The sequence below is a fragment of the Callionymus lyra genome, chromosome 16 (genome assembly GCF_982586985.1).
Source record: "Callionymus lyra chromosome 16, fCalLyr1.hap1.1, whole genome shotgun sequence".
NCBI lineage: Eukaryota > Metazoa > Chordata > Actinopteri > Syngnathiformes > Callionymidae > Callionymus > Callionymus lyra.
In genome coordinates, this window is record NC_141833.1 from 9,023,439 (window position 1) to 9,049,255 (window position 25,817).

Below are 25,817 nucleotides of genomic sequence, written 5' to 3' on the forward strand. Positions count from 1 at the left end.
CAGATTCATACATTTTTTTTTTACTCGATGTTGTTTCAGCAGGAGACATCCACTCACTGCAGTATTTTTCATTTTTGGAAACGCTATGTTCGTTTCACTCCCAATATTTAACACTCAATTAGCTCCTTCATGTCATCCCTGTTGCCGTTGGTTACCTTGAATCCCTCGGACAAAAGTCTGTTGATGCTACGATCAGTTTGTGAGGAGAAACATCTGTTGCTTTTTTTTTTTTCCGAACGTGTTGCCACATGTTGTGGATGAAGCTAGAAAGGCGACGAGCGAGTGAGTCGGAAGGAAGGACGGCTTCACTGTATCATTACCATGTGGCTGCCACGATTTTGGCCTTAAGACGCTGAAGGTCACATTAACTCCATCGTGGCAGGTTTTAATCAAACATTTGATTTTTTTTCGTGTCGTCCTGAAAAAAAAGCACCGTCCTCCCTCCGCCTCCTTTTTTTTCTTTCTCTCTGCTCCGTGTCAGTGGTTTCTATGGTGTTTGGCTCTCAAGCTATACCGCTGCCTCCATTATCGGCCTCCCCTCCCGACTGTTAACCCCTTAACGGCCGAGTCGTCGGCGCTCTTCTCCTTTTGTCACGTCCATTTTCTCTTTAACCCTTTCACCGACGACATCTCCTGGCGGCTTTTTTTTTCTTCTTCTTCTTTGAGAGCCCATTTCTGCTCGCTCGTCTCCTGTCCCCTGCCACCACTGTGTCTCTGTTAAACTGGTGAAAAAAAAGCAGCTTTTTAAAATAGAATCAATTTGCACTAAAGGGCCCGAGGGTATTCGGAATCCACTGCACTTAATTTCATAACCAAAAAAAGACGGAAGGAACCGTGTTGCCGGAGGCTTTTTAGCACAATCGCCGAAACTTTTTCTCTTTCACGAGATAGTAGATGTAGTATCTTGTGATGATGCACGACGACACGTTTTGCTTCAGATTACTCCTGCACTGCCATGCAGTTGTGCGTGAATGCAAATGTGCTTCCCTTTTCATTTGGCCCCTGGTAGGAGTGAGAAAGAAAAAGAAGGGGGGGTTCATAGACAGATAAGGATATTCAATTAGCCGAGCTGTGAGGAGAACCTGCAACAGTCGGCTGGTTGACATATGGAGAGGGTTCTGTCTCGCGATGAAACCTGATATCTTCTCATTTCATCTTGTCGCTGTTTTTTGTCTTTTTTTTTTTTTTTTTTGCCTCTCTGGAATGTCAAACACGTCCTCCTCGGTAGATGTTCTTCCTCTCGGTGGGAAGGTTTTCATCTGTGAAATGTGAAATGCTTTTAAACGTGGAACACAAACGGTTCGCGGGCGAGCAGTGCCACAGTTGATGTTGATTTTTTTCAAAGTTGCAAAAAAATCTTTAACTTTACAGCAAAAAATGGGTCAAAACATCTCAAATGTCAACTACTGTCAAACTCTCCTGACTCACATGTTTCAAATGTTGAAGTCTTCTTCTTCAAGATGCAGTAAGTCTCTCATCATGATCATGTTTTCAACGTATTGCTTTATAAAGTTCTGTCTGAAATCTCGTCAAACGAGAGGTTACGAGAGCGGAGTCTTTTATGACATAACAATGGTCTTCACTCCTCCTCCTGTAATCACGGCCTGCTTTGTTTATACAACAAGTCCCTTGAAGGGGGAGACAACAAATGTTTTCAGTGGGCGGGGCTTAAGCACATTTTCTATGGTTAAGAGACACTTAAATCAACACATGAGTTGCTCTTTAAATAGTGATTCGACAAAAATGAAAAGCATGTAATGTAAGGCGACATTTCAGGCTAATACAGTTGTGGGGAGTTTCCTCAGGGGCCACATTTTGTACAGTAGCTGTTCTGAGGGGCCATCAAGCAAAACTACTGGAGCAAAAAGTACAATGTCTAGTAATAAAATCAAGCTAACTATGAATTAATTATTACAAAATTGTATTCAATTCATCTTTTTTATATGATATAAAAGCCCTTAATATGTTATTATATTCTTTATCAGGAGCTGAAAAATTCTCCCATAAATGACAAAAGCGAAGGAGAAAATTCCCCCCCAAAAATTCTGTAGTCATCATAGAGACTAGTTATAAAAATAGAAATAAATACAAGATAAAATTGATAGTTTCTACGTGATCTTTGACCTTATCGGGGCCACAAGTATTAAGTAAAAAGGCTGCAAGTGGCCCCCGGGCTGTACTAGGTCTTGGCTAATAGATTTAAAACATTATTATAAAGCAATGTTAAATGAAACTAAAGCAGCACAATTTGTCACCACTGTCACAATAAATCACTTTTGATTGTGTACAGTAAAATGTCATGTTTTTCGTGCCTATTTTTGTAACCTTTAAAATGATTTCAAAATAGAGAAGAGCACCAAATTCATATTTATCTTTTCTCTGTCCCTTTTATTAAATGTTTCCTGGCAAATGTGCAATATTTATGAATGATTTTGATATTCGACCGACAAGCTATCAGCTAATGGACGATGATGTCTGCTAATGACATGGAGATTTGTGCTGCTAGTAAAGAGGAACTGCAGCAGAGTCGAGTGAATATATTCAGTTGAAATTCATGACCAACCACAGCTTCCTTTATGATCCATTAATGACTCAGATAAAGACGTGTTTTATATTTATCCACATGGAGTGCGTCGCTCCCCTCGCTGTGAGTCCCGGCGTCATAAATCAGCCGAGGATGTTTCCAGGCAACTCTCCAGTCAATCTTTACTGAGTTTGTTGCTCCATCGATCTGTCCTGTGCTATAGGTTGTCCCGGCTGCTCTGTCCTCTATTGATGCCTCTGCCTCGGGGAGAGAAGGAAAGTGCCTCGGCCTGGATTTACCGAGGGCTGCTTTTCAAATGACTAACAATCACCTCCCGATGAAAATGGAAGGTGTCAGCTGGTGGCATTTGATACGGCGGCGGCTGGATGTAGTCGGTCACAGACTGTGGGATTGTGGCACTTAAAGGCGATAATCTCTGTGGGGGACTTGGTCCGGCCGTCATGGTACTGTAGGGGATGTCAAATGGTCACCGGGGGAACGGACAGCTAATGGAGACGGTTTAGTCTTCCGAGTCCGCGCGGACAAAGCCGTATTTCAAGCTTTTGTGCGTCTGAGTCTTGTGTCTCTGACGACATTCGGTATTGGCCGTTTTCCTTTACTGCCAGAATTATGGGCGCCTCCTCGCCTCATAAATCTCCTTTATGTCCGCCCGGGATCATATAGCTACTCAACAGCAGACTTGACGTAAGACGTGTAGACTGCGCTGCCAAAGGGCGGGAATGTGACCCGTGACATCTCACTGTCCAGCCGCGGAAATGTCAACGTGAAATTACGTATGGAAATACCAACAATTTCTTCTCTTGAATGTCACTGGAGAAGAAATATATAATATCCCCGTGATAGAAGAGCACTCACATGTTTAGCCACCAGTCTTTATTTTCATCTTTAGAGACCATTATTACCCTTTTATACCAGTTTAATGTAAAGGAGATACCAGGCAAATTTGCTCGTTTTACGGTTTGTTTAATCAGCGCTTCTGATATTGTACAAATGTCATCACTGTGAGACGAAATAAAGGTTATTCTTAACTTAAATAATGAATGGTTTAAGTCGTACGTCAGTCCCATCGGAATATTGAATTGTTGAACTTTGAATACTTGAATTTGGTAATTTGTATATTGGAATTTATTTGTTAATATGATATAAAAATAATATGTATATTCAATGGTTGAATTATTTTCATATTTAATTATATTATTAAATAATTTGTATATTCAATGGTTGAATAATTTTTATATTAAATATATTATTAAATAATCTGTATATTGAAAGGTTGAATATTTTTTATATTTAATACAATTATTTAATAATTTGTATATTTAAAGGTTGAATTATTTTAACATTTAATTATATTATTAAATAATCTCTAAATTGAAAGGTTGAAATATGATTTATATTAAATGCTATTATCAAACAATTTTTACATACAAAGGTTAAATTATATTCATTTTTAATTATATGATTAATTAATTTATATATTCAAAGGTTGATTATTATATTTTTTTATATTTTTAAAATAATTAATTTTTATTATATACTTATTCCATGTATCAAACAATAAATAAACGCTAAGAAAAAGGGAAGTAACTTATAACCATCAAACACCTTTTTTTTAGGTGTGTTTTTAATTGAACCAACACAATTTCTGCATTTAATTTTCACTTTAAATCATTATCTCATCACAAAATGTGTGACTTTAACATCTGTTGGAAATCTTCCAACAGAATAACAAACACTTCATATGTGAGCTACAGTTTAATCCAGGCTTTGAAATGAAGTCATTAAATGCGCGTTCCATCTCTCATGACCTCAAAATACAGATCAAGTTTCTAATAACTGCCCTTCAATTTGCTGGAAATTGACGATGAAGCGGTGAGACGTCCCAGACGTAAAGCCCCCCCCCTCGCTCCCCCTCGCTCCCCTCGCTCCCCCGTCTCCCCATCGCATTAAGCCTCCTCAGGACCTAGTTTTTAGAACTCGCACCAGAACATGAGAAATAACCTTGTTGGGTCCTAATTAGAAAAGAACTGCATCTCACCAGAGAGAGTGTTATTAGACCTAACAATAACACATTCCCACCGGCGTGTACTTTTCTTTTCTCTCCTCCTCCTCCTCGGAGGTTCTGGCTTGTTTTTAGCGACTTCTTTCTTAAATCTCTAATTGAAAAGCGCAGCAGCCACGGAGTGCATCAGACCTCCAGCTTAGAGAGCAGCAGCCATTTTTAACTCTCTGTTTCTTGGACTCTGACGGCTGAAGACTGTTCAGCTTTCACTTGAAAAACCAGTCATGCGCCGCCGCTGGCCTTGAATCACCTTTGGCTTGTGTTTCGCTTCTTCCCCAGACATTAGTTTGTATCTACATCATGACCACGACCAACGTTTTTAAACCCAGATTTTCATTACGACTGCAACGTCACCCTTGAGTTTCTTTAAAGAGCAGGATACTCAATCCCTTGCTGATAACCCTTCAGGTCTAAAGATGTTCTAGTTCGCTCTGAATATGATCGTTTATCTGAATCAAGAATTATAAAATACTGGGCAGAACACCTGTGACTGGTCAACAAGGCGTGTTCCTATTGGTTAATTCCAGGTCGTGATGTTCCAGGTCATTGAATCATGTCAAGCTCGAAAAGAAAATATTTTATTGTCGCGAAAGGCTCTCAAGAAAAACAAATAATATAGTATTATAGCCCCTTTGGAAGTGTTCAATTAGCTAACCCTTAAATTAAGTGTTTTTCAAACAAAAAAAACGATAAACCGATGATCGCAGTTTGTTCCAGATTACCATCTGGATCCCGACATTTTCTTAGGGAATCCTTGATGACCATACAAGTTGAGAACTAACAAACAGCTAACAAAACCACCGTAGATATTATGAAAACAAGACAAATTCCAGTATCGAAAATTTGCGATTTACACATAGAGTTTAGTACTATTATTCCACATATTAGAAAATCACTTCAAAACAAAATCTTCAATAGTTCATTTAGAATCAATGTGACGGCCCCTTGGAAGTGTTAACTTAGCTAACCCTTAAGTTAGGTTAAGTGTTGAAAATAATTAAACGAATAAATAAATAAAATAAACCTATGATTAAGTTTTGTTCCAGATTACCATCTGGATCCCGAATTATTTTAGGGAATTTCTAATGACAATACAAGATGGAAGATTTTTCATTTACACATAGTTTATTATTCTTATTCCAAATATTGAAAAATCGCTTCAAAACCAAAATCTTCAACAGTCAATTTAGAATTAATGTGAAGGCCCCTTGGAAGTGTTAAATTAGCTAACCCTTAAATTAAGTTAAGTGTTTAAAAGAAATAAAAATAAAATAAACCTATGATTAAAGTTTGTTCCAGATTACCATCTGGATCTCAAATTCTTTTAGGGAATTTCTAATGACAATACAAGATGGAAGATTTTTCATTTACACATCGAGTTTATTATTCTTATTCCAAATATTGAAAAATTGCTTCAAAACCAAAATCTTCAATAGTTAATTTAGAATTAATGTGAAGGCCCCTTGGAAGTGTTAAATTAGCCAACCCTTAAATTAAGTTAAGTGTTTAAAAGAAATAAAAATAAAATAAACCTATGATTAAAGTTTGTTCCAGATTACCATCTGGATCCTGATTGTTTTTAGGGAATAGTTAATGCATGATGGAAGATTTTTCATTTACACATAGAGTTTAGTACTCTTATTCCACATATTAGAAAATAACTTCAAAACCCTTAAGTTAGGTTAAGTGTTGAAAATAATTAAACGAATAAATAAATAAAATAAACCTATGATTAAGTATTGTTCCAGATTACCATGTGGATCTCGAATTCTTTTAGGTAATTTCTAATGACAATACAAGATGGAAGATTTTTCATTTACACATAGAGTTTATTATTCTTATTCGAAATATTGAAAAATCGCTTCAAAACCAAAATCTTTAATAGTCAATTTAGAGTTAATGTGACGGCCCCTTGGAAGAGTTAAATTAGCCAACCCTTAAATTAAGTTAAGTGTTTAAAATAAATAAAAAATAAAATAAACCTATGATTAAAGTTGGTTCAGATTACCATCTGGATCCTGATTGTTTTTAGGGAATCGTTAATGACAATGCATGATGGAAGATTTTTCATTTACACATAGAGTTTAATACTCTTATTCCAAATATTGAAAAATAACTTTTGTATTTTTATTTTGTTTTTAAATTCAACATGAAAATGTTGGCTTTATAGCGCCAGACGATACCAACCGAGCACCGAGCTTCACGATGGATCAGTGATCCTCTACTCAAAGTTAAAATGTTTACAGTGGATCCTCACGAAAGGATTCACGACTCTGTGTTTTCCCTCCGTCCACCAGCCACAGACTAATGGTCCTCGCTCCGGTCAGGGATGGACGGAGAAGCCCCGGCGCCTGCTGGCCTGTCAGAGAAATGTGACAAGAGTCCAGAGAGCAGAGCCTCCGGCTCTCAATCACTCCGGGGTCTGGCAACGACACACAAAAACCCTCCTTTTCCATTTCATTTGGAAAACATCTGCATCTTCCATGTCAGACAACATCCTTTTTTCTCGATATCGACCAAGTCTCATACTTACCAAGGTTGTCGAGCAAACCTCACATATGTGCTCTTCCACCCACACGCCACACGCTACACACACACACATGTCGACAGCAAACAGACTGGCACCCACATGCTTCCCTCACAAACACAGAGACACACTTTAGCCTCCACCACCACACAAGGCTGAGGACGGAGGATTTTCTATTAGATTTGAGCTGAGAGGGAGAGAGAGGAGGGAGACGGAGAGTTTCCTTCATTTAAACTGTTCTGCACTGAGGCTTTTCAATTTGATTATGAGACTCCATTTCATAGCGGCGGGATGCTGCGTGCCATTCAGACTGAAATTGAGCCATTGGTCGGCCGGACAGGCTTCCCACCCTCTGAGGGGGCAACAGGCGTCTACAAGGACGGGTTCGCTCGCAGGCGTTCGGCGTGGCTGAGTCGAGTGTGTGTGTGTGTGTGTGTGTGTGTAGAAGTACACATGGAGGTCCAGACATGCATATTTGCAGAGGGAAGATTTGAGGGTGTGTGGCTTGAATTAGACGACACTGTGGGAATTAGACAATAGGATTATTGATGATGTGACTCCTTATTGTGTGAATGCTGATGGAATAATAAACTGTGTATCCCCTCCTACAAATTTTATCCGATTTTAACCATTTAAACTTTTATCATTTCGGTTCGTTCCCGAAATGCGGGCTATGTTCTAGCTTTCTTTTATCTCTTCAACTATTTCTACTATTCCTCTTTTTCTACATTTCTTTCCCCATTTACTTTCTTGACCTTCCAGTGAATGAATCTACTCTCACCTAGAAAACTACTTGAACAAAATACTTGAACTACTTCTACTACTAATTCTACTACTACTTTTACTACTACTACTACTTATACCTTTACTACTAATTCTACTACTTCTTCTACTAATTTTTCTACTACTTATTCTACGGCTCCTACTGCTACTACTAATTTTCCTAATTTACTAATTCTACTTTTTCTATTCCCACTACTACTTCTTCTACTACTACTATTTATACTACTTATTCTACTCCTACTACTACATCTATTACTACTTATTCTTCTTGTACTACTTATTCAACTACTAATTCTACTACTTATTCTAGTACCACTACTACTAATTATTCTACTACTTCTACTACTTATTCTGCTCCTACTACTACATCTACAACTACTTATTCTACTACTACTACTTATTCTACTACTAATTCTACTACTTATTCTAGTACCACTACTACTAATTCTTCTACTAATTCTACTACTTATTCTACTACCACTAGTGCCACTACTACTACTTATTCTACTTCTACTACTTATTTTACTACTACTACTACTTCTACTATTTGTACCACTACTTGTACTTCTACCACTACCACCTCTTCTACTCCCACTACTACTACTTATTCTACTTTTACTACTACTACTTATTCTACTCCTACTACTTATTCTACTACTAATTCTACTACTTATTCTACCTCCACAACTACTACTTATTTTACTACTACTACAAATTCTACTACTCGTACTACTACTTGTACTTCTACTACTACCACCTCTTCTACTCCCACTACTACTACTTATTACAATTGTGCTACTACTAATTATTCTTCTTCTACTACTTCTTCTACTACTTCTACTTCTTCTTCTAGCATTTGAGTTTACAGATTCAGCAGATGCAGCATTCACACTGCATTTTCTTCTGGAGATGCAAATGTTCTTGTTAGACGTGTGTGTTGCTGTTTTCGAAACTGCAACAGAAATCGTTCAGCCCTGCATACACACACTAACACACACTAACACACACTAACACACACTAACACACACTAACACACACTAAGACACACTAACACACACTATATCGCTGATCTAAACAGACCTGACAGGGACATTTGCAGGGACTTGAGTTGCAATTTGGAAAGTGGGAAAAACATCTTTGCTAGAAGCCTTTATTTTTCTGTAAATAACTTCAAAATATGAATTCCTTATTTGACTAGGTACTACTACAACAATTGATGTTAATAATATTAATATTTTTCTGATATCAGAGTCATAATTATTTTTATTGCCTTTAACGTAAAAACTAAACTGTCTATCAGTGTTTTAGCTTGCAGCTTATTGTTGAACCTGGTACTGTATCTACATTTTTGCATTTGAAACTTGAAATTTCAAGGTTTTTGTGGAAAAGTTATTAACCAACTGTCAAAGAACTATTGTGTGCTCACTATTGTTCTTTATTTACCGATAAATTCAAATATTTATTTAGAGTTTTCTATCTCTATTGTTGTCATCCATGGTGAATAATCCAGTTCTTATGTGTGCTGTTGTCAGGCAGTGATTTTTCGCATTCTTATTGGAAAATTGTTTTTTTTAATTAATATTTTCTTAAACTTTAGCAGAATTAATTGGTGTTCTTTAAATACCACCTTAAACATCTGACCCCAAATTAAAAGAGACGTTTACAATACTTAGTAAATAGTCTTTTTATAAAAGAAAATACTCAATGAATCCATTAACTGCTTGTGACAGCGGAAGAAATCGTTAAATAAATGTGTTAAATAAAGACACAATGCTTGTTGTGTTGTAGGATCAGGGCACCACTTAATTGAAACATTGAAATGTTTTTTTATGAATAACATGTGAACATATACTATTGTAGGTATATAATTTCTTTTTATTCATAGAAAAATATAAAAGTCAACGGGTTAAAAGTTTCACACTCCATCGGTTAAACTCAATATTGTCCTTGATTCGTGTTATAAATCCTGATGTATAAATCCTTTAACACACGTTTTAACTATTTATAGTGCGCACTGATATCACAACATGGCGACATGTAAGTGAGCCTATAGCTAACTAAACATGTGGTGGATCATGTGGCTCGTCTTCTGAACAAAGAACATGGAGCCTCTAAACTTGAAGGGTTGGTTTTAATCACATTTAATGAAGAATGTTTTTGCACTATCACTGCTCTCAAAGCATCAGACACACGAGTAAAATCCCCTTGAAGTGAAGTTTGTGAGTGAATTTTTAAAACTGAATCTCTTGTTTTCCGTGTGAAAAAAGGCCAGGCTGGTGCATCGGGGTCAATCCTGACGCGCCGCGGTGATGAATGGCCGACACCATCGTGTAACTAAAGCTGAGGAAGTAACTTCAGCCTCGCGTCTCTCTGTGTCCGGCAGTAATCCTGTTAATTCCCGTCGTCGGAACAAAACCTTCCGGGGCGTTCTCTCTTTACATCTCATGCCTTCAGTTTTGTGTCGGGACTGTCACAACACGGCCTTATTACACTGATAAATCGCTGCATAATTGTCACCGGAAACCAAATCAGTGATACATTTGACTCATGTTTCTGTCAGCAATCTTGTTATTATGGTTGTTTATTGCTAACACGCTAGCGACAGGAGTGAGGTAGGAATCTTAGCAGGAAGAGAATGTTGGGATGCGTTGACCCACTGTAGTCCAGGTTTTCTATCCTGCCTTTTATACATTTATTGACATTCAATTCAACAATTTCATTTGATGATAATATTTGAGTAAACTTAGATTTTTTAATTGTATTTATGTCTATTATATGTTCAGTAAATTTAGACATTCCTATAAAACCTTCATTTTTAAAACTTTAAAATGTGTTTACATTTTATCTTGACCTTTAAAGTATATACTTTATTGAATATTGTTTTGATTGTTTAAGCGCTTTGTGACCCTGATCTGGAAAAGCGCTATACAAATAAAAATTACTTACTTACTTACATTGAGTTTATTCATTTTATTTTGAAATATTTGCTGCCAAGTCATTTTGTGTGGTTTGCAAAAAACCTTAAATACCTTTTCTCAGTTTTAACTAAAGTTAAATTTTGTTTCACAAGATAACAGAGATCACTTGTAAAGTTTTGATTTTCACCTCAATAGCAGCAAAGATTACAAGTACAAGTACAAGTAGTAGTGCATACTACTACCACTTTTAAAAACAAAAATATAATGCAGATGCAATGGAATGTGTTGAATTATTAGGCAAAGTTGGTAGTGAAATACTACAATTTGTTTTTTTGTTTTAATGCATCAAATAATTATCTTACAATTAAAAGGAAGATATTTATAGAAACTACATCTTTAACTGGTAATTGCCCAGTATCAAAAAAAATGAGAGATTATATTTGGTTCAAAGTCACAATCATTTTACTTGTAAAAGGAAAGATTAATACAGAACCTTCTCATAGATTTCTCTCTGAAGCGGAAACAGTTTCGGTCACATTTTTATACTCCATCATATCAAAATGTAATATAACACACAAGAGACTAGCCCAGTAAATAGTTAATTATATACATTTACAGTATACATATATATTCTATTATGTTTATGTATATATTTTTTTACACCATTGTAATTTACATTCATAGGTTTATATATATATAAAAAACTGCTTTTTTTAAAAGCAGTTCTCAACAACAATGCATTCTTTTTTTAAAATTTTAACCTGCCTTCATACGTGCAAACTTTTCTTGTCAAATGTCTGATGTATGTTTTTTTATTGTTTATTTATCTTGCTTATATGTCAATATTTTCTTAAAAATTTAATTATTTTGCTGCTTCTCTGAGTAGCTTCCCTTCCTTTCTTGAAAACACACAGTCCTAGGCAAAAAATGTAGCCGTAAAAGATTTATTTCATCATCGTGGATCTGAATTTACATATCAAGCTTGAAAACATGAAAAAATGTTGGTGCTTAAAAACATAACAACTTGTACACAAACGTAGAAAAAGACTCTGAGAATCCACAATGAAAGGATGTTTTTCCAGTCGTTTGAAAGATTTACGGCTGCGGATGCTTTTACGAAAACAGAGCATTAGCGTTATTATCAGACACCACTACTTTCTTCTCCTTGGTTGTTAAAAGTCTCTGGGCTGCTCGACTACACAAGCTTATCACAACATAACATCATCTTCTGCCCTCGTCCGACGACGCCTGATGAAAATATCTCTGACTTCTTCTCAAAAAACTCGGACCAAACGTCTCAATATTTAATTGTTTCGATCACTGAGGTGTTTCCAAATATAGAGACGTCTCATTTCTGTTGGCCTGGTTCTGGATTGTTACTGGAGTGAAGCTCTATTGATGTTTAATTCACTGGTTTTAAAAGTGCATCATTACATATTCATTCAAAATGAGGAAAAAAAGTTCACAAGTTTGTGTTTATCGCTTGTTTTTTAACCCTATTACAGAAAAGCCTTATTATAGCATAGCCTGAATAACAAAGAGCCTGAATGTTTTTAAGAGGAAACAAACTAAAAGTGTTTCAGGAAGTGAACCAAATGTCACAACAGATAAAAGGAAGCAGGATAGTTTTGTTTTGTAATGTCAGCATTTTTAAAAATGAATCAATTCATCATCAAGTGCATTTGTAGGGACTAAAATGTGTTTATATTTGAGCTAAGCTGTTGAGCAATTAATCCAAATTGATTTTGGTTTTTAAATGAAGCACAACAGGAAATGTGTGCTCTGTCAGAAACTCAGTGTAGCTCTACATAAAAACATCCGCTTGGTTGTCTGTTCAAAGATGATGTTCAAACCAAAAACATTCAAAGAGAAAAGGGAAAACAGAGGTCAGTTATAATAATGTAAAGTTTCTTTTCAGACACAAAGTCCCTCAAAATAGTTGCATTTAAAGTTTATGTTCTATGTATCGTTTTGAAGATTAGTACCTGCCTAGTTTGTTTTTACCCCCTTATTTTTCTTATAAAAGCTATTATGTATTCATATAATCATCATTTACCAATGGCATATATTCAGAGAAACAACTCCTTTTGAGTTTTCAGTGTAATGCGGTGGAAATATTTCTTCTTAGGGGGTTGTTTGCTTTTTTAGATAGATAGATTGACTTTAATAATTCCTCTGGAAATCTTCTTCAGGAAATTGGGTTTCCAGTTCACAGCAGACAATAGAAGGTACAGTAAGCTCCATAAGAACAAGAAAACATTCCGAATTATACAACCTGATAACACGATAAATGAATGAGTCCCTGAGTCTATTAGTGTTGCATCTGGGGAGGAGCTTTACTGTATCTGAAAAATTGTATAGGCTAAGAAAATGAAAAATAAAATAGTAAGAAAACATCATGTATAAAAATGCAAGATTACTAGTAAAAAAATAAGTTTATTTTTTTTCGATTGGGGAAAAACAAAATAAATAGTTAATGTGGTACATACTTAAAAAGTTCCTATTAATATTTCACACAGTGACACTATGCTCTCCTAGGTCCTCATGGGGACCACAAGCAATACTGTGTCCCATCAGCTTAAGAGAGGCTTGTTGAGTAAAATTAAGAAAAAAATGTTGAAGGAAGTCCTCATAAAAGTTTGGCCATTAAGCCAACCATTGCATGGTGCTAGTAATGGAGAGTCCAATTCTAAAAAAAACAAACAAGGATCACACATATACTTTAAAAGCCACTGTACGTCTTCTCTCTATTCAGTCCTAAACAATGGTTCTTCTCCTGGTCTTTTCCAGATGACTGAGCTTCCCTTCTTATCTCTAAACAGACGCTGTCCATCCGCTGAGGAAAAACCTGTTAACTAGCTTGTACCTTTGATCTTATTGATCAAGTAATCGAAAGCTTGACCGTTTGCTACTAGGAAAAGAGAGTCCATCTTCTGTTGCGATCAATCCGGGCTCCCCACCGTACCAAGACCCCATAATACCAAAATCTCTCCACGCCAGGCAGGAAATCAATCCTTCTTTGGCGCCTCAACGGAAAAAAAACCATGGCCTCCGACTGACGGATCAAAATATGAATGTCTTTCAAACGGAGCCAAGATGACATCTTCGGCCAAGTTTTTTATCGTGTGTGTGTTCACACACACCGCAAAAAAAAAAAACTTGTCTCCATCCATCAGAGTCCATCGGCTTCTCCTCGGCCAACAATCAATTTCGCCACCAAACTGTGAAATTCGCTGCGCTGGTTACTTAGGTTCCATTGCCATTATTTCCACTTTGACAATACGCCGCGTCAGCATTTATTTCCACGCCACTACTACATGAATTTGGCTCACCGTGGTGTCTTCGGGCTTGATGGAGGGTCCTAATGGCTCAGATTAAAAAGCTATTTAATAGGAAAAAAAAGAAAAAGGGGGGGGGATTAGAAACACGATGGGCCAGGCTAATCCTTAACCTTTAGTCCTGTTCTCATGAAGCCACAATATGAGCGCGACGATAGCATCACAGGACCGTAGTTAGTAAATTTCCATTAGGGTTGCCCTCCTTTATTCCCAGCAGCACATTTAGAGGCATTAGCTATGCTTTGTCAGGCCGAGAAAAAAGCACGGACGAAAACTATCGCACTTGTTTCAGGAAAAGCAGTGTTCCATGTGAAGTTTTCATAAGCCATTATGATAATCTGCCCGAGTCTCTGAAGGGCAGACGGGCAGATAGATGTTTCTGGAGTGACTGCTCGACAGCGTTAACATGCTCGGAACACTCTCGGTCGCCAGAAGTGGGACAGAACACACTGGGACAAAAAAAGAAAAAAAAAAAATTGAGGCAGCAGACAGTTCAATGCAAGACGAGTGATTTGGCAGCGCGGCCGGAATAAAAATGAGGGACGTTTAGTCGATGAGGCCACGTGTCCGCCGAGTGTACAGACGTTTGTTTCCAGGAGAAACGCATGTGTCGTTCACGTGTCGTTCACGTGTCGCTGCTTTTCTTGGCGAGAATGAATCAAGGATTTTAGGAAGATTGCTGATATATATTGAAAATGGAAAATAGGGGTTTGTATTGGCAAGAATCTGCTGTTACGATACGTATCACGTTACAGGGGCAACCATAAGACATATTGCGATATATAAATATACTGTAGGAACAAGGATATATTTGTAGTATTGTCGAGTACTTGATTCTGGTGTTGCAGAATTTACAGACCACATGACTTTTGACGAATTTGTAACTGTTTTCATTTAAAAATCAAAACTAAAATATTTCTTGCTGGAGTCAACTGTATCCTCTCGTCCTCAGTAATTGCTGGGATATTCTCGGGATTTCATTGCAACACAAAAATGAACCATCACCCTAAAACATTTGCATGTTAATTATAAATAAAAATATCAAATAATTGTATTTCATACACACATTTCATTGAAATATAAACCATAAATCTATGTTGAAAATAAAATATGATCTGAAAGACAAAACGGAAAAATACTGTACTCACACCCCCTCTTAAAAAAGCACTCGAGAGAGAAGAGTTTTTCAAGCCGCTAATTTTGATACATCCTGTGATTTTGTTCACGTAATATAATTAAAATAACTTAAAGTCTCTACTGACAGTAAATTACACAGAACTCCAGAGTTCACCACCAAAATAAAAGCATGTGTTTACATTCAAGTTTTATTTGTTCTGCTGACAATCACATAATCTCCCTGGGGGAGGTAATTATCCTCTTAAAACGTATCATCAATGGATTCCATTTATCCAAACACAAAAAACGAGGCATTCCCTGGAATATCTGGGTTGTGTTCAAAAGATCCTTAAGGGGAAAATATTTTTTACTTTCTTGGCATCATTGAAAACTTTCTAAAAAATCTATCTAACTGCTACATTTTTATTTGTTTGCACTTGTATCTACCTCACTTTAAAGGAGAGTTATTAAAGTGTATGTTATCTTTACCAACCTGTAAGTTAAATAAGTAAACAAACAAATGAAAAAACTCTCTAAATCATGTGTGCGATACATCTTCTGTTCTTGACCTGCTCTTGCACACAAGCTTTTTTTAGGGGCTTTAAAAAAAACACATTTTATTTCTCTTTTCCCCCCATTTGTGCAGTAAGTCTATTTATTTGGCCGTTGTCTTCTCTGCAGGGGAATGTTCCTGCTCCGACAGGAGAGAGGGTCGCGCCGGGCATTAATCTTTCATATCTAAATTTGTCCTGCGCAAAGATTCAATTTTCTGCACTTTAAGGTCCGCTGTTGGTGATATACTTTTATTTATACATCACTGTCTATTCATTATTCATCTGTTTTTCAAGTTGTCTGAGGGATGTTGCTTTTCAAGAAGTACAGTAGAGTTAAAATGGAGTCTATTTTGAAACTTTACAGGTATTTCATCTTATTTTGGTGTAGGTTTGGTGTTGCTGTTATGACTTTCTTAGGGCAATTATTACTAACAGCTTTTGATAACAATTGCTACATGGCTAAGCTAAGCTGGCGGCATTCTTAATTAATATATTTAATAAATTAATGTAATGTGGCAGCTAAATACCGGGAGATCCCGGCACCGACTGAGGACGAGAGGATACAGTCGACTCCAGAAGCATTTAAAGCTGATGTTTAGACATATTTTGGTTTCCAAACAAATGAAAGCAGTTGGTCATGTGGTCTGTGTATTCTGCAACACCAGAGTTAACTACTCGAACAATACTACGAATATATCCTTTTCCCCACAGTATCATAATATATTACAATATATCGTAATATTGTCCCCGTTTAGTGATATGTATCGTATCGCCAGATTCTTGCAAATACACAGCCCAACTAAATATATCAACCAGAGTGTAAAGGAGTTGGTTTTGAAACAAACTGCTAAGAGAAAAGGAAGAACACACGGGACACACCCAGTTAAAAAGTAAATACGTGTGGTTTTGAAGTGAAACACTGTGATTATGTCACTATTATGACACTTTTTTAACAGTATTAATGTTGAAGGAAGCCTCTTGGACACCCCAACAAGGAGGAGGCCCTAGGGCAGACCCAGAAAGAAAAAGTATCTTGGTCGATAAAGGAACGTCTACTTATTCCACTAGATTAGCTGTAGAAAGTTTCTGGAAAAATAAAACAAAAATAAATATGCTTCAACTAAAAAACACAATGTTGTGGAAGAAGTTAGTTCTGGCATATTTTCTCTCTTTTCTCTGATTTACATTTTTGTAAATGTTTATGCTAAACGTGACCTTGTATAGATGTAATGAGAAAAAACTCATTATACGTCCACAATAAGCTTGAACACAAAACCAAGCGTGTCTGCTTTTATAATCAGAAGTATTTTGCCGGATGTGAGATCAAACTCCCACATCGCTGATCTATTTTAAACTGACAAGTCCCTTCAACCTACTTCACTTTACTCTCTCTTTTGTTGTGATGATATATTTATCCCCGTCTCTCCCTCGCAGGCCACTACTGAGAAGAAGCCGAGCCATGCTGGATCCAAGCCCTCCCTCTCCGAGAGCAGCGGCCGACTCCCTCAGATAGCCATGAACACCTGCAAGTACAATGGCGGCGTGGTCAGACCACTAGTGGGCAGCCTGGCGTCCTCGTCCCGCCGCAATCTTGCGGAGCTCGACTCGGAGACTCAGCCCCTGCAGACGCTGCACAGCTCCGGCCTGGAGGTGGTGGTGTCCAAGGGCAACGGCGGCGAAGACCCCAGCAAGGCGTCCAACGAGAGCTTGGTCAGGGAGGGCAGCGGGCGAGGCCGAGCACCGCAGAAGAAGAACAGAGACATCGGATACAAGCTCGGCCACAGGAGGGCGCTGTTTGAGAAACGGAAGCGGCTAAGCGACTACGCGCTCATCTTCGGGATGTTTGGGATTGTCGTCATGGTGACGGAGACGGAACTTTCGTGGGGGGTTTACACAAAGGTAAGTTGTTCCATATCCTTAAGTAAAATACTTATTTTTTTATTTTTTTTGTTCCGGAGAGAAAAATTTAAATGTTGTAAAAATTCTACCGCAAATACATTAGTTTAACTACTGAGACAGACACCCAAAGAAAAAAAAGCATTTGATTTTAAATCACATTTTTATGTGAAATACATTTTAAAATTGTAATCTGCACTATGCAAATAGTTAAAGCGTACTTGTATTTATGTTTGATAAGTTGTTTTCTCATGTTTGACAAGTGAACGTTAAATTTACTTTGAAATTAGTTTTAAATAAAGACACAATAATGTATATTTTATGATTAAGTTCGCAACATAATTTACAAACTAATTATTATTTTTGATCGTAATTCATTTTAAGAATTTAAATTGTTGAATTATTATTATTATTATTATTTTTCAGCTTTAAATATAACTAAAGTAGGTTAAATCCTAATTGAAAAGTAAATACAGTATCAAAGTATCAGAAAAGTTATGCTTAACAGCTTCATAAAGTATATTTAGTGAATAATAATTTGTTTGTCTTTTTATTACTTACTGTTAAATGGATGGTGGCATTCGTAATTAATATAATATATTAATGTAATCTGGCAGCTAAATACCTGGAGATCCGGGCGACGACTGAGGACGAGAGGATACAGTCGACTCCAGCAGCTTTTAAAGCTGATGTTTAGACATATTTTAGTTTCAAAACAAATAGAAGCAGTTACTTTGTCAAGAGTCATGTGGTCTGTGAATTCTGCAACACGAGAGTCAAGTAGTCGACAATACTACAAATACATCCTTGCTACTACAGTATTATAATAATCATAATAATGAATTATTTTATTATTATTATTCACCTTTAAATATAACTAAAGGGGGTTAAATTACATCCTAATTGAAAAGTAAATCCATTTACAAAAGTATCAAAAAGTTCCCACTTTATCAATTATGATACATTTATTTTAATTATTTTCTTCTTCGATCGACCATTTCGTCGCCACCCGAAAGTTCCTTGGAGTGATTTATAGGGTTTCAGGGGGAGTCGATAGCGCGACTGTAACCAGGTCTGGTTGGGTCCATTTATCAAGTTGACCTCAAATACAAAACGACCTCTAGATTTCGAAAGGGGTCTGGTATCACTGACGTGCCAGACAGGAAGCCGCAAACTGAAAGATGCTCCATTTTCAGATAGTAGACCCTTGAGCTTTTCATAAACCTCTAAGGAGGGAAACACTTTGAGGGACCGCAGGGGAGTCGGAAATCCTTGAACCCTGGGCAGGTGGATTAATTGGTTTACTCAATATTAGGGGCACCGGGGACTTCTCAAAACAGTCTCAGACGTTAGTAAGTCTTGCTGACCGTAGGAGCAAAAGCAATCTAGTTAGCAGCTAAAAATACCTTCTTTAATGTAAACCAGGTCTGCAAAAAGACTCATCATCTGTTGTTATTAGAGTGGTTTATTAAACACCACGGATATAAAAAAGGTCCTCATCAAGAATCGGTTTCCTTTTTTTTTTTTTTGTTTCGGATCTCACGCAAACACCAGTGGAACTCGTGCACCCAGCTGGCCTATTTATCACGAGCAGCACCCCGTTAATGCTAGCTGTGCCACTCCTGCTCCTATCATTAAATGGAAAGTCCCCGTGTTAGAGCCCGGCTCTGATTAATTGCTGGTTTGGGATGGAGGGGAACAGTGATGCTAGATAATAGCAGGCTGCACCTCCACCTGCAGCTGTGCCCGGCTGCTCTTTTTTTTTTTTGCTGTGTGGAAAAACCCCATTATCTAGACTCCGTGGGCTTTTAAAAAACGCTCCTACATTCTTTAAAGTTAACACGAAGACATTAATCCAAGACGCCCTCCCAGCTTTTTTCATCTCTGAATCATGTTCAGGGAAATGGGAAACCTTTTAATGTTAGTTTTTAAAAAACAGAAGAGAGCTAAACATCTAAGATGAATTTATCATTTAGGACTATTTAAAATATAATGTGGGTTAAAAAACAAGTGCCAAGAAAATAGCAATAGCATGGAATTTGCATTATTATTGGAAGTATTTTGTCATCATGGTCTCAAATGTATATGTTTAATGTTAATCGAATTAAAAAAATTAAATAGTTTGTTTACTTATGCTTAAAATCGGCTACTTTTAAAGTCTGTGTCTTTGGATTAACTGCTATGCTAGCTCCGAGTGGCTAGCATATGGTAAAAATACAATTGTATCCATGTTTATGATAGCTAACAATGTTGCTACATGGACAAAAACTAAAACTTTTTATAATTTAATTCAGATATAAAAATGCAATTGTTTGTTTACTTATGCTTCAAGTCCTCTACTTCTGAAGTTTGTTTTATTGGATTAACTGCTATATTAGCTATGTTTAGCTTGCATATCATGAGGTAAAAATACAATTTTATCCATGTTTATGATAGCTAACAAGAACAAAAACAACATAAAATGTTAAGGCTAATGTTAATTCTAATGGACTAGTTTTCTATGTCGTTGTTTCATAAATTTGTGTGAGCGATCGTTCCAAACACTGACCATATACTTTCCTTTTCTCTCTGTCGCTGCAGGAATCTTCATACTCATTTGCACTGAAATGCCTTATCAGCCTTTCCACTGTTATATTGCTTGGTCTTATAATAATGTACCACGCCCGGGAAATCCAGGTGAGTCGACCACAGACAAAGACATTTTTCATTATTTATCAACCATGCAGCTTCATAGCAAGTTATTTTACTACTTGAACATTCGTGTTTGGTTTCCGCATCATCAATAAAACTGCTCACTACATGAGGAAATCAATTGCTTGTGATATTGTGGAGTTTATAGGGGCTAAACTTGAAAAACACTAACCAAAAACACTGGGTATCCACATTGTTAAGAATTAAAAATAATAGCAAAATTGAAAAAGACCATCTAGGAATCTTTAAGCCTTTCGTTATCTCTGGGTCAAGGTGACCCGATTTGCCCCAAAATAAAATGGGTTTGAGGTATCCCTTGGGTTGTCACCTTGACCCAGAGACAACACAAGGAACACATTTGTTTTCTGGCCTTTGGGTCACCTTGACCCTAAGGTAACACAAGGGTTAATATAGACTTAGACTTAGACTTAGACTTAGACTTAGACTTAGACTGCACTTTATTGATCCCTTTGAGATGACACTCTCAGGGAAATTTCTGAGTGTACACGAGGGGAATGGCTTCTTGTTGAGTTCCAAAATTAAAAGTATCCATAGGATATATAAGGCACGCTATCCCTTAGTGGGAAAAGTAAAAAAATAAATTTAAAAAAAGTAAAAAAAGTAGAGATAAAGTAAATAAAAAGGGTAAAGAAAGATTTAGGGACTGGGAGCTACTGGAGAGGCAGCCGTCTCTCACAGCGCCAGAGGTGTAGACCAATACACTGAAATTTGCGATGATTCTTATCCCCAATTGTTTTACTGCCATTGATATCAGAAAAGGTTCTATTATACGTCTCCTTACTAGTATCTTTTTATACATTCGTAGCCAGTATTTTCTATATTTCCGTCCTGTCCGTCAGCTTCAACTCTTCTTCTCTGTGGGCAGCTGTTTATGGTCGACAACGGTGCAGACGACTGGAGGATAGCCATGACTTATGAGCGGATCTTCTTCATCGTCTTGGAGCTGCTGGTGTGTGCCATCCATCCCATCCCCGGCCAGTACGTGTTCACGTGGACGGCGCGGCTGGCCTTCACGTACACGCCGTCCGTGGCGGACGCCGACGTGGACATCATCCTCTCCATCCCCATGTTCCTGAGACTCTACCTGATCGGCCGGGTCATGCTGCTGCACAGCAAGCTGTTCACGGACGCTTCGTCGCGGAGCATCGGCGCCCTCAACAAGATCAACTTCAACACGCGCTTCGTCATGAAGACCCTCATGACCATCTGTCCGGGGACTGTCCTGCTGGTGTTCAGTATATCCTCCTGGATCATTGCTGCATGGACGGTGCGCGTCTGCGAGAGGTAAACCGGTTGTGAATGATGGTGAACAAAAAAAAACTAAAAATGGCTGAAGCACAGCTGTGGATCTCTAGACACCTGTCTTCCTTTCACTCTCTGTTTTGTCCAAGCACCTGTCAGTGTTGTTTTTGTCACTCATTTGCACTTAAATCCACGTCAAGTCAGAGAGGTCGCACGTGAAAACAGACGCAGTCACACATGCGCAAGATGGCTTCACTTCCTCTCTCTGAACACCAAGACTAGCGTTTCCATTCGCTCTGCGGCGGCCCTTGTTTTTTTTACCGCTCTTTTAGACGGCTGGTCCATAATTCATGAGTTTCTAATTGTTTGTTTGCTGAATGGTTTGTTTAGGTAATGCACAGCAGCCCCCAGGATCCCCCTCACCCGTTTTCAACCCAAAACTGTGCACCAGGCCTCGTCTCAAGGGGGCGGCAACAATTCTCGCGGAAAATGAAGGAGGCAGGGAAGAAATGAAAGGCTTTTTTTTTCTTTTTTTCTCTCTCCTCTCTCATTTGCATCAAAAATGAGACGCTAATGCTAGCTTTGAAGTTTTTTTTTTTTTAGTAATTTGCAGTGGAAGGGTGGCTCGAAATGAGGAGGCTGAAGGATCTAGCACGGCCCATGTCAGGACCAATGAGATAGAGTCCAAGTAGACGTTGAGCACCAGAGGTCGGCGCTGACGTTAGCTTCGCCGCCTGACTACAGATGATTCCGGCAACCCGCCTGCTCGTATTAAGTACCTCCGCTTCCTTCCTCTACTACCTCTCTGTTAACACCCTTCACTAACTACCCACCCTTGCACGTCTACCTGGACCCTCTTGAATCTTGAGCCACCGGTTCTTGGAGGGTGGAGTTAATCCTAGTGTGGGTACGAGGCAGAGATCAAAACCATCTATTCTGCCTTCAGACTGTCAGGTGGAACAGTTGTTGTCCGGCCTTCAGATTCTGTCCAGACATTTTCCTCTTCATTAAACAATCCTGTCCCTTAACTACATAAGCGTTCAAGGTCTTTAGCAACTAAATTGATCTGAGATAGCGGGAAGAGTTTTGTTGGGTTTGTGGTCTCACTGGATTTGAGTTTCAAGACCATTACCTTAAATTTGGAAGCCATCGCCACAAATCTACTCAAAAATTCAGAAATTCCTAACGAAACAATGATTCGTGGAAAAGTATATTAACGCATAATAATGGGAAAACTGAACTATACTGAATTTAGTATTGGTCACAGTCATAGTACAGGAATGTCGTCGCATTAAGTGCTTTTTGTTAATCTTGAGATCGTCTTAACCGTGGTCCAAAACATTCTCTTAAAGAGAAGCAGTTGATCATATTGCACAGACACACTCCGATACCCTGGCAACCTCCCAAAAAGGGCCGGAGAAAATCTATTCTTTCAAAGTTCAAAGGCATTTTGTGGTTGATAAATAGCACCCAAAATGCTTTAAACGCAAAGACACAAGTTTAAAACTACCTCTACATGTTGGCCTTTCCAAATAAATCTCTTTAACTGAATTTTCTGTGTAGGTTACTGTATAATGTCAGGTTTCAATTTTGAAAAAATGTCCTGGATTCTACGGACCTCACCACGATTTGGGAAATCTGTGCGATCCGGGAACGCAATTACATATTTCAATCTAAGTTTTTATGACAACTAGATCGGGACAAAGATATAGCGTGCAACACGATCTGGGAAATCAGCGATCCATGTGTCCATGTGTGTCACATTCAAAATACACAACTTTATTTATATAGCTGGTGACATGGAGTCTCTTCGAGTCTAAAAGCATCGATTTCATGAAAGATAAGAGGAAAAATAATTTATCGTGTCTCTACTTTCTACTGGTCAAGGTATCTATTAAGACGTTCCAGGGGAAGTTTTTGTTGGACCATGTTGAGTAAATGTAAAAAACTATTTTATTTAAATAGCTAAGAATGTATTGTCTCATTGAGTCTCAAAACATCGACTTTATGAAAGATAAATAAGAAAACAAATAATTCAGGTTTACTCTCAAACATCAGGACGTTTTCTACGACGTATCAGTTAAAACATGACACAATTATTTAGCCTGTGACAAACTGGGAGATTCCAAAATTAACCACTGTTTTGCTGGACAAATGTTTTTTACTACGATCTACGGTTTATTGATATAAACAACTGTGGAGCTCACGTCATAATTCCCTCTAAACTTAACGTCTTAGTAGTTATCTTGATTTTAACCAGTAGAATGCATAGACACGATGTATTAACTTCTTCTTATCTTACATAAAATCCATACTTTGAGACCCAAAGAGACGCTATGTTTATAAATAAAGGTGGGTATTATGAATGTAACGCACATGCGAACATCGATCGCTGATTTCCCAGATCGGGTTTCACGCTATAATTTTGTCCGAATCTGGTCGCCGTAAAAACATGGAGGATCGAACATGTCACTGCGCATCACTCAGATTTCCCAGATCTTGTACTGACACGAAAAATGGACTAAAAAAATACTTTTAGGCCATTTAATGTCAAAATGAACTAGTGACAGGAAGCACAAGTCTTCAACCATAGACTTTTTTTGTGCACTTCCCCCTACATTTTCTTGACATTTTTTTTAACATATTTACGTGCTATTTAAATTCCGACCTTTCAGTCCTCCGTTAATATGTCGTTTGGTATTTAAAAAAGACAAAATAATTGCTGCTCATGACAAGTTAGTGCAGTATTAGCAGCAAGAACACAGTATCTCAGAATCTCAGATCTTACTTAAGTGGTTCTGGCAGATACTCCAATTATTGTTACTATTTTTAAAGAGTTGCAAAGCAAATTTTAAAACTATTAATAGGCGAATGATTGTGAGTAAGCGATGTTCTATCAGTGATAGAATCAATAAAAGATATTGTCAAGAATCTTGTGTTCGTTCATAGACGGGATCGATAATGAATAATACAATTCGAAACCACAGTGTGACGTGTTACTGAAGAGGAAAATGTGGACGTCGTAAAAGAGCTCGTCGTTCATCCTCCCCTATACGTTAGACGATGTGTGGCGACGGTTCCTTCACAGTTAGCATTTCGCACAAAATCTCTGGTCGCAACATTGCTCTCACACACACACACACACACACCGTTTTTGACACACTCTTTTCATGAGCTGTGCATGTCGTCAGTCTCTGTAGTCACACTTTCAAGAGAAGTGCCTTTTTTTTATTTTATTTTTTTAATGGATGGGTGCGAGCGTGCACTTATGTGCGTGTGTGTGTTTGTATAATGTTCTGTTGTACTTTCTATTTCCCCCACTATGCTGCTCCGTAGGGATGCCATGTGAGTCCTCGTTCTCTAGCCGTGGAACAAAAAAAACAACCAAAAAAAAACAACTTTTCCATTTTGCACCGAGCTGGCGCCACTGCTGCCCTGAGAGGGAGTTGGGAGGCAGTCGGGGTGGGAGGGGATTACAGGGGGGGGGGTTCACTGGGGAGAAAAGGCGGTTCTCTCTAAAATGACCCCTCTTTAATGAAGATTAGTTTGCCCTTTAGTTTGCATGACGGTGGCACCGTCCTTCCGCCGAGGAGACAGAATCCCATCAGGACATCAGTGACTTGAAGCGTAGCGTCTTAGTCGCACTTTTGAAAAACAAGCGTCTCTCCTGCAGGTTGAAGGAGAAGAACTGGTATGAATGCATCGGAGATCCTCTTCTCTGCGCCTTCATGACCATGGCATCATGCGAATGAATTGTGTTGCACTGGTGGAAGATCTGCTGAACTCAATTGTGATGATTTTATTTTTTTTTAAAGGGTTACTTCCAGGAAAAAAAAACAGGCCTGAATACTCACTTTTGTGTTTGTTAAAAGTCAACGGAGTGTTGCTAGCTAGCGTGACAAAGAAAGTGCCCACGGTGACTCATCTCGTCTCGATCAAGACATACTGTCAGGACTGAAAACAATGTCTTTTTCAACTATTTCTGTGGCTTTTGTGCAGCTTCCAAACCTGATTGTGCGTCTGTGATGTGTGAGCGTTTTTTTTCATGATTCTCTCCGTCCTCGGCAGCAGCGTTCAAAATCCACGTCGCCTTTTGTTGACATCCTTAAAAAAAGTGGTCATTT

The 25,817-nt window shown here is 37.9% G+C and overlaps 1 protein-coding gene across 2 annotated transcripts in view; it reads left to right on the forward strand.

Moving 5' to 3' along the window:
- kcnn1a (potassium intermediate/small conductance calcium-activated channel, subfamily N, member 1a) overlaps nt 1-25,817 on the forward strand; it is a 69,012-nt gene that overhangs the window by 15,932 nt on the left and 27,263 nt on the right. For both annotated transcript variants that reach the window (XM_087812030.1, XM_087812031.1), the window contains exons 2-4: nt 17,278-17,742; nt 20,320-20,415; nt 21,317-21,735. In XM_087812030.1, the coding sequence (XP_087668156.1) occupies nt 17,278-17,742; nt 20,320-20,415; nt 21,317-21,735 (980 nt within the window). The remainder of the gene's footprint in view (nt 1-17,277; nt 17,743-20,319; nt 20,416-21,316; nt 21,736-25,817) is intronic.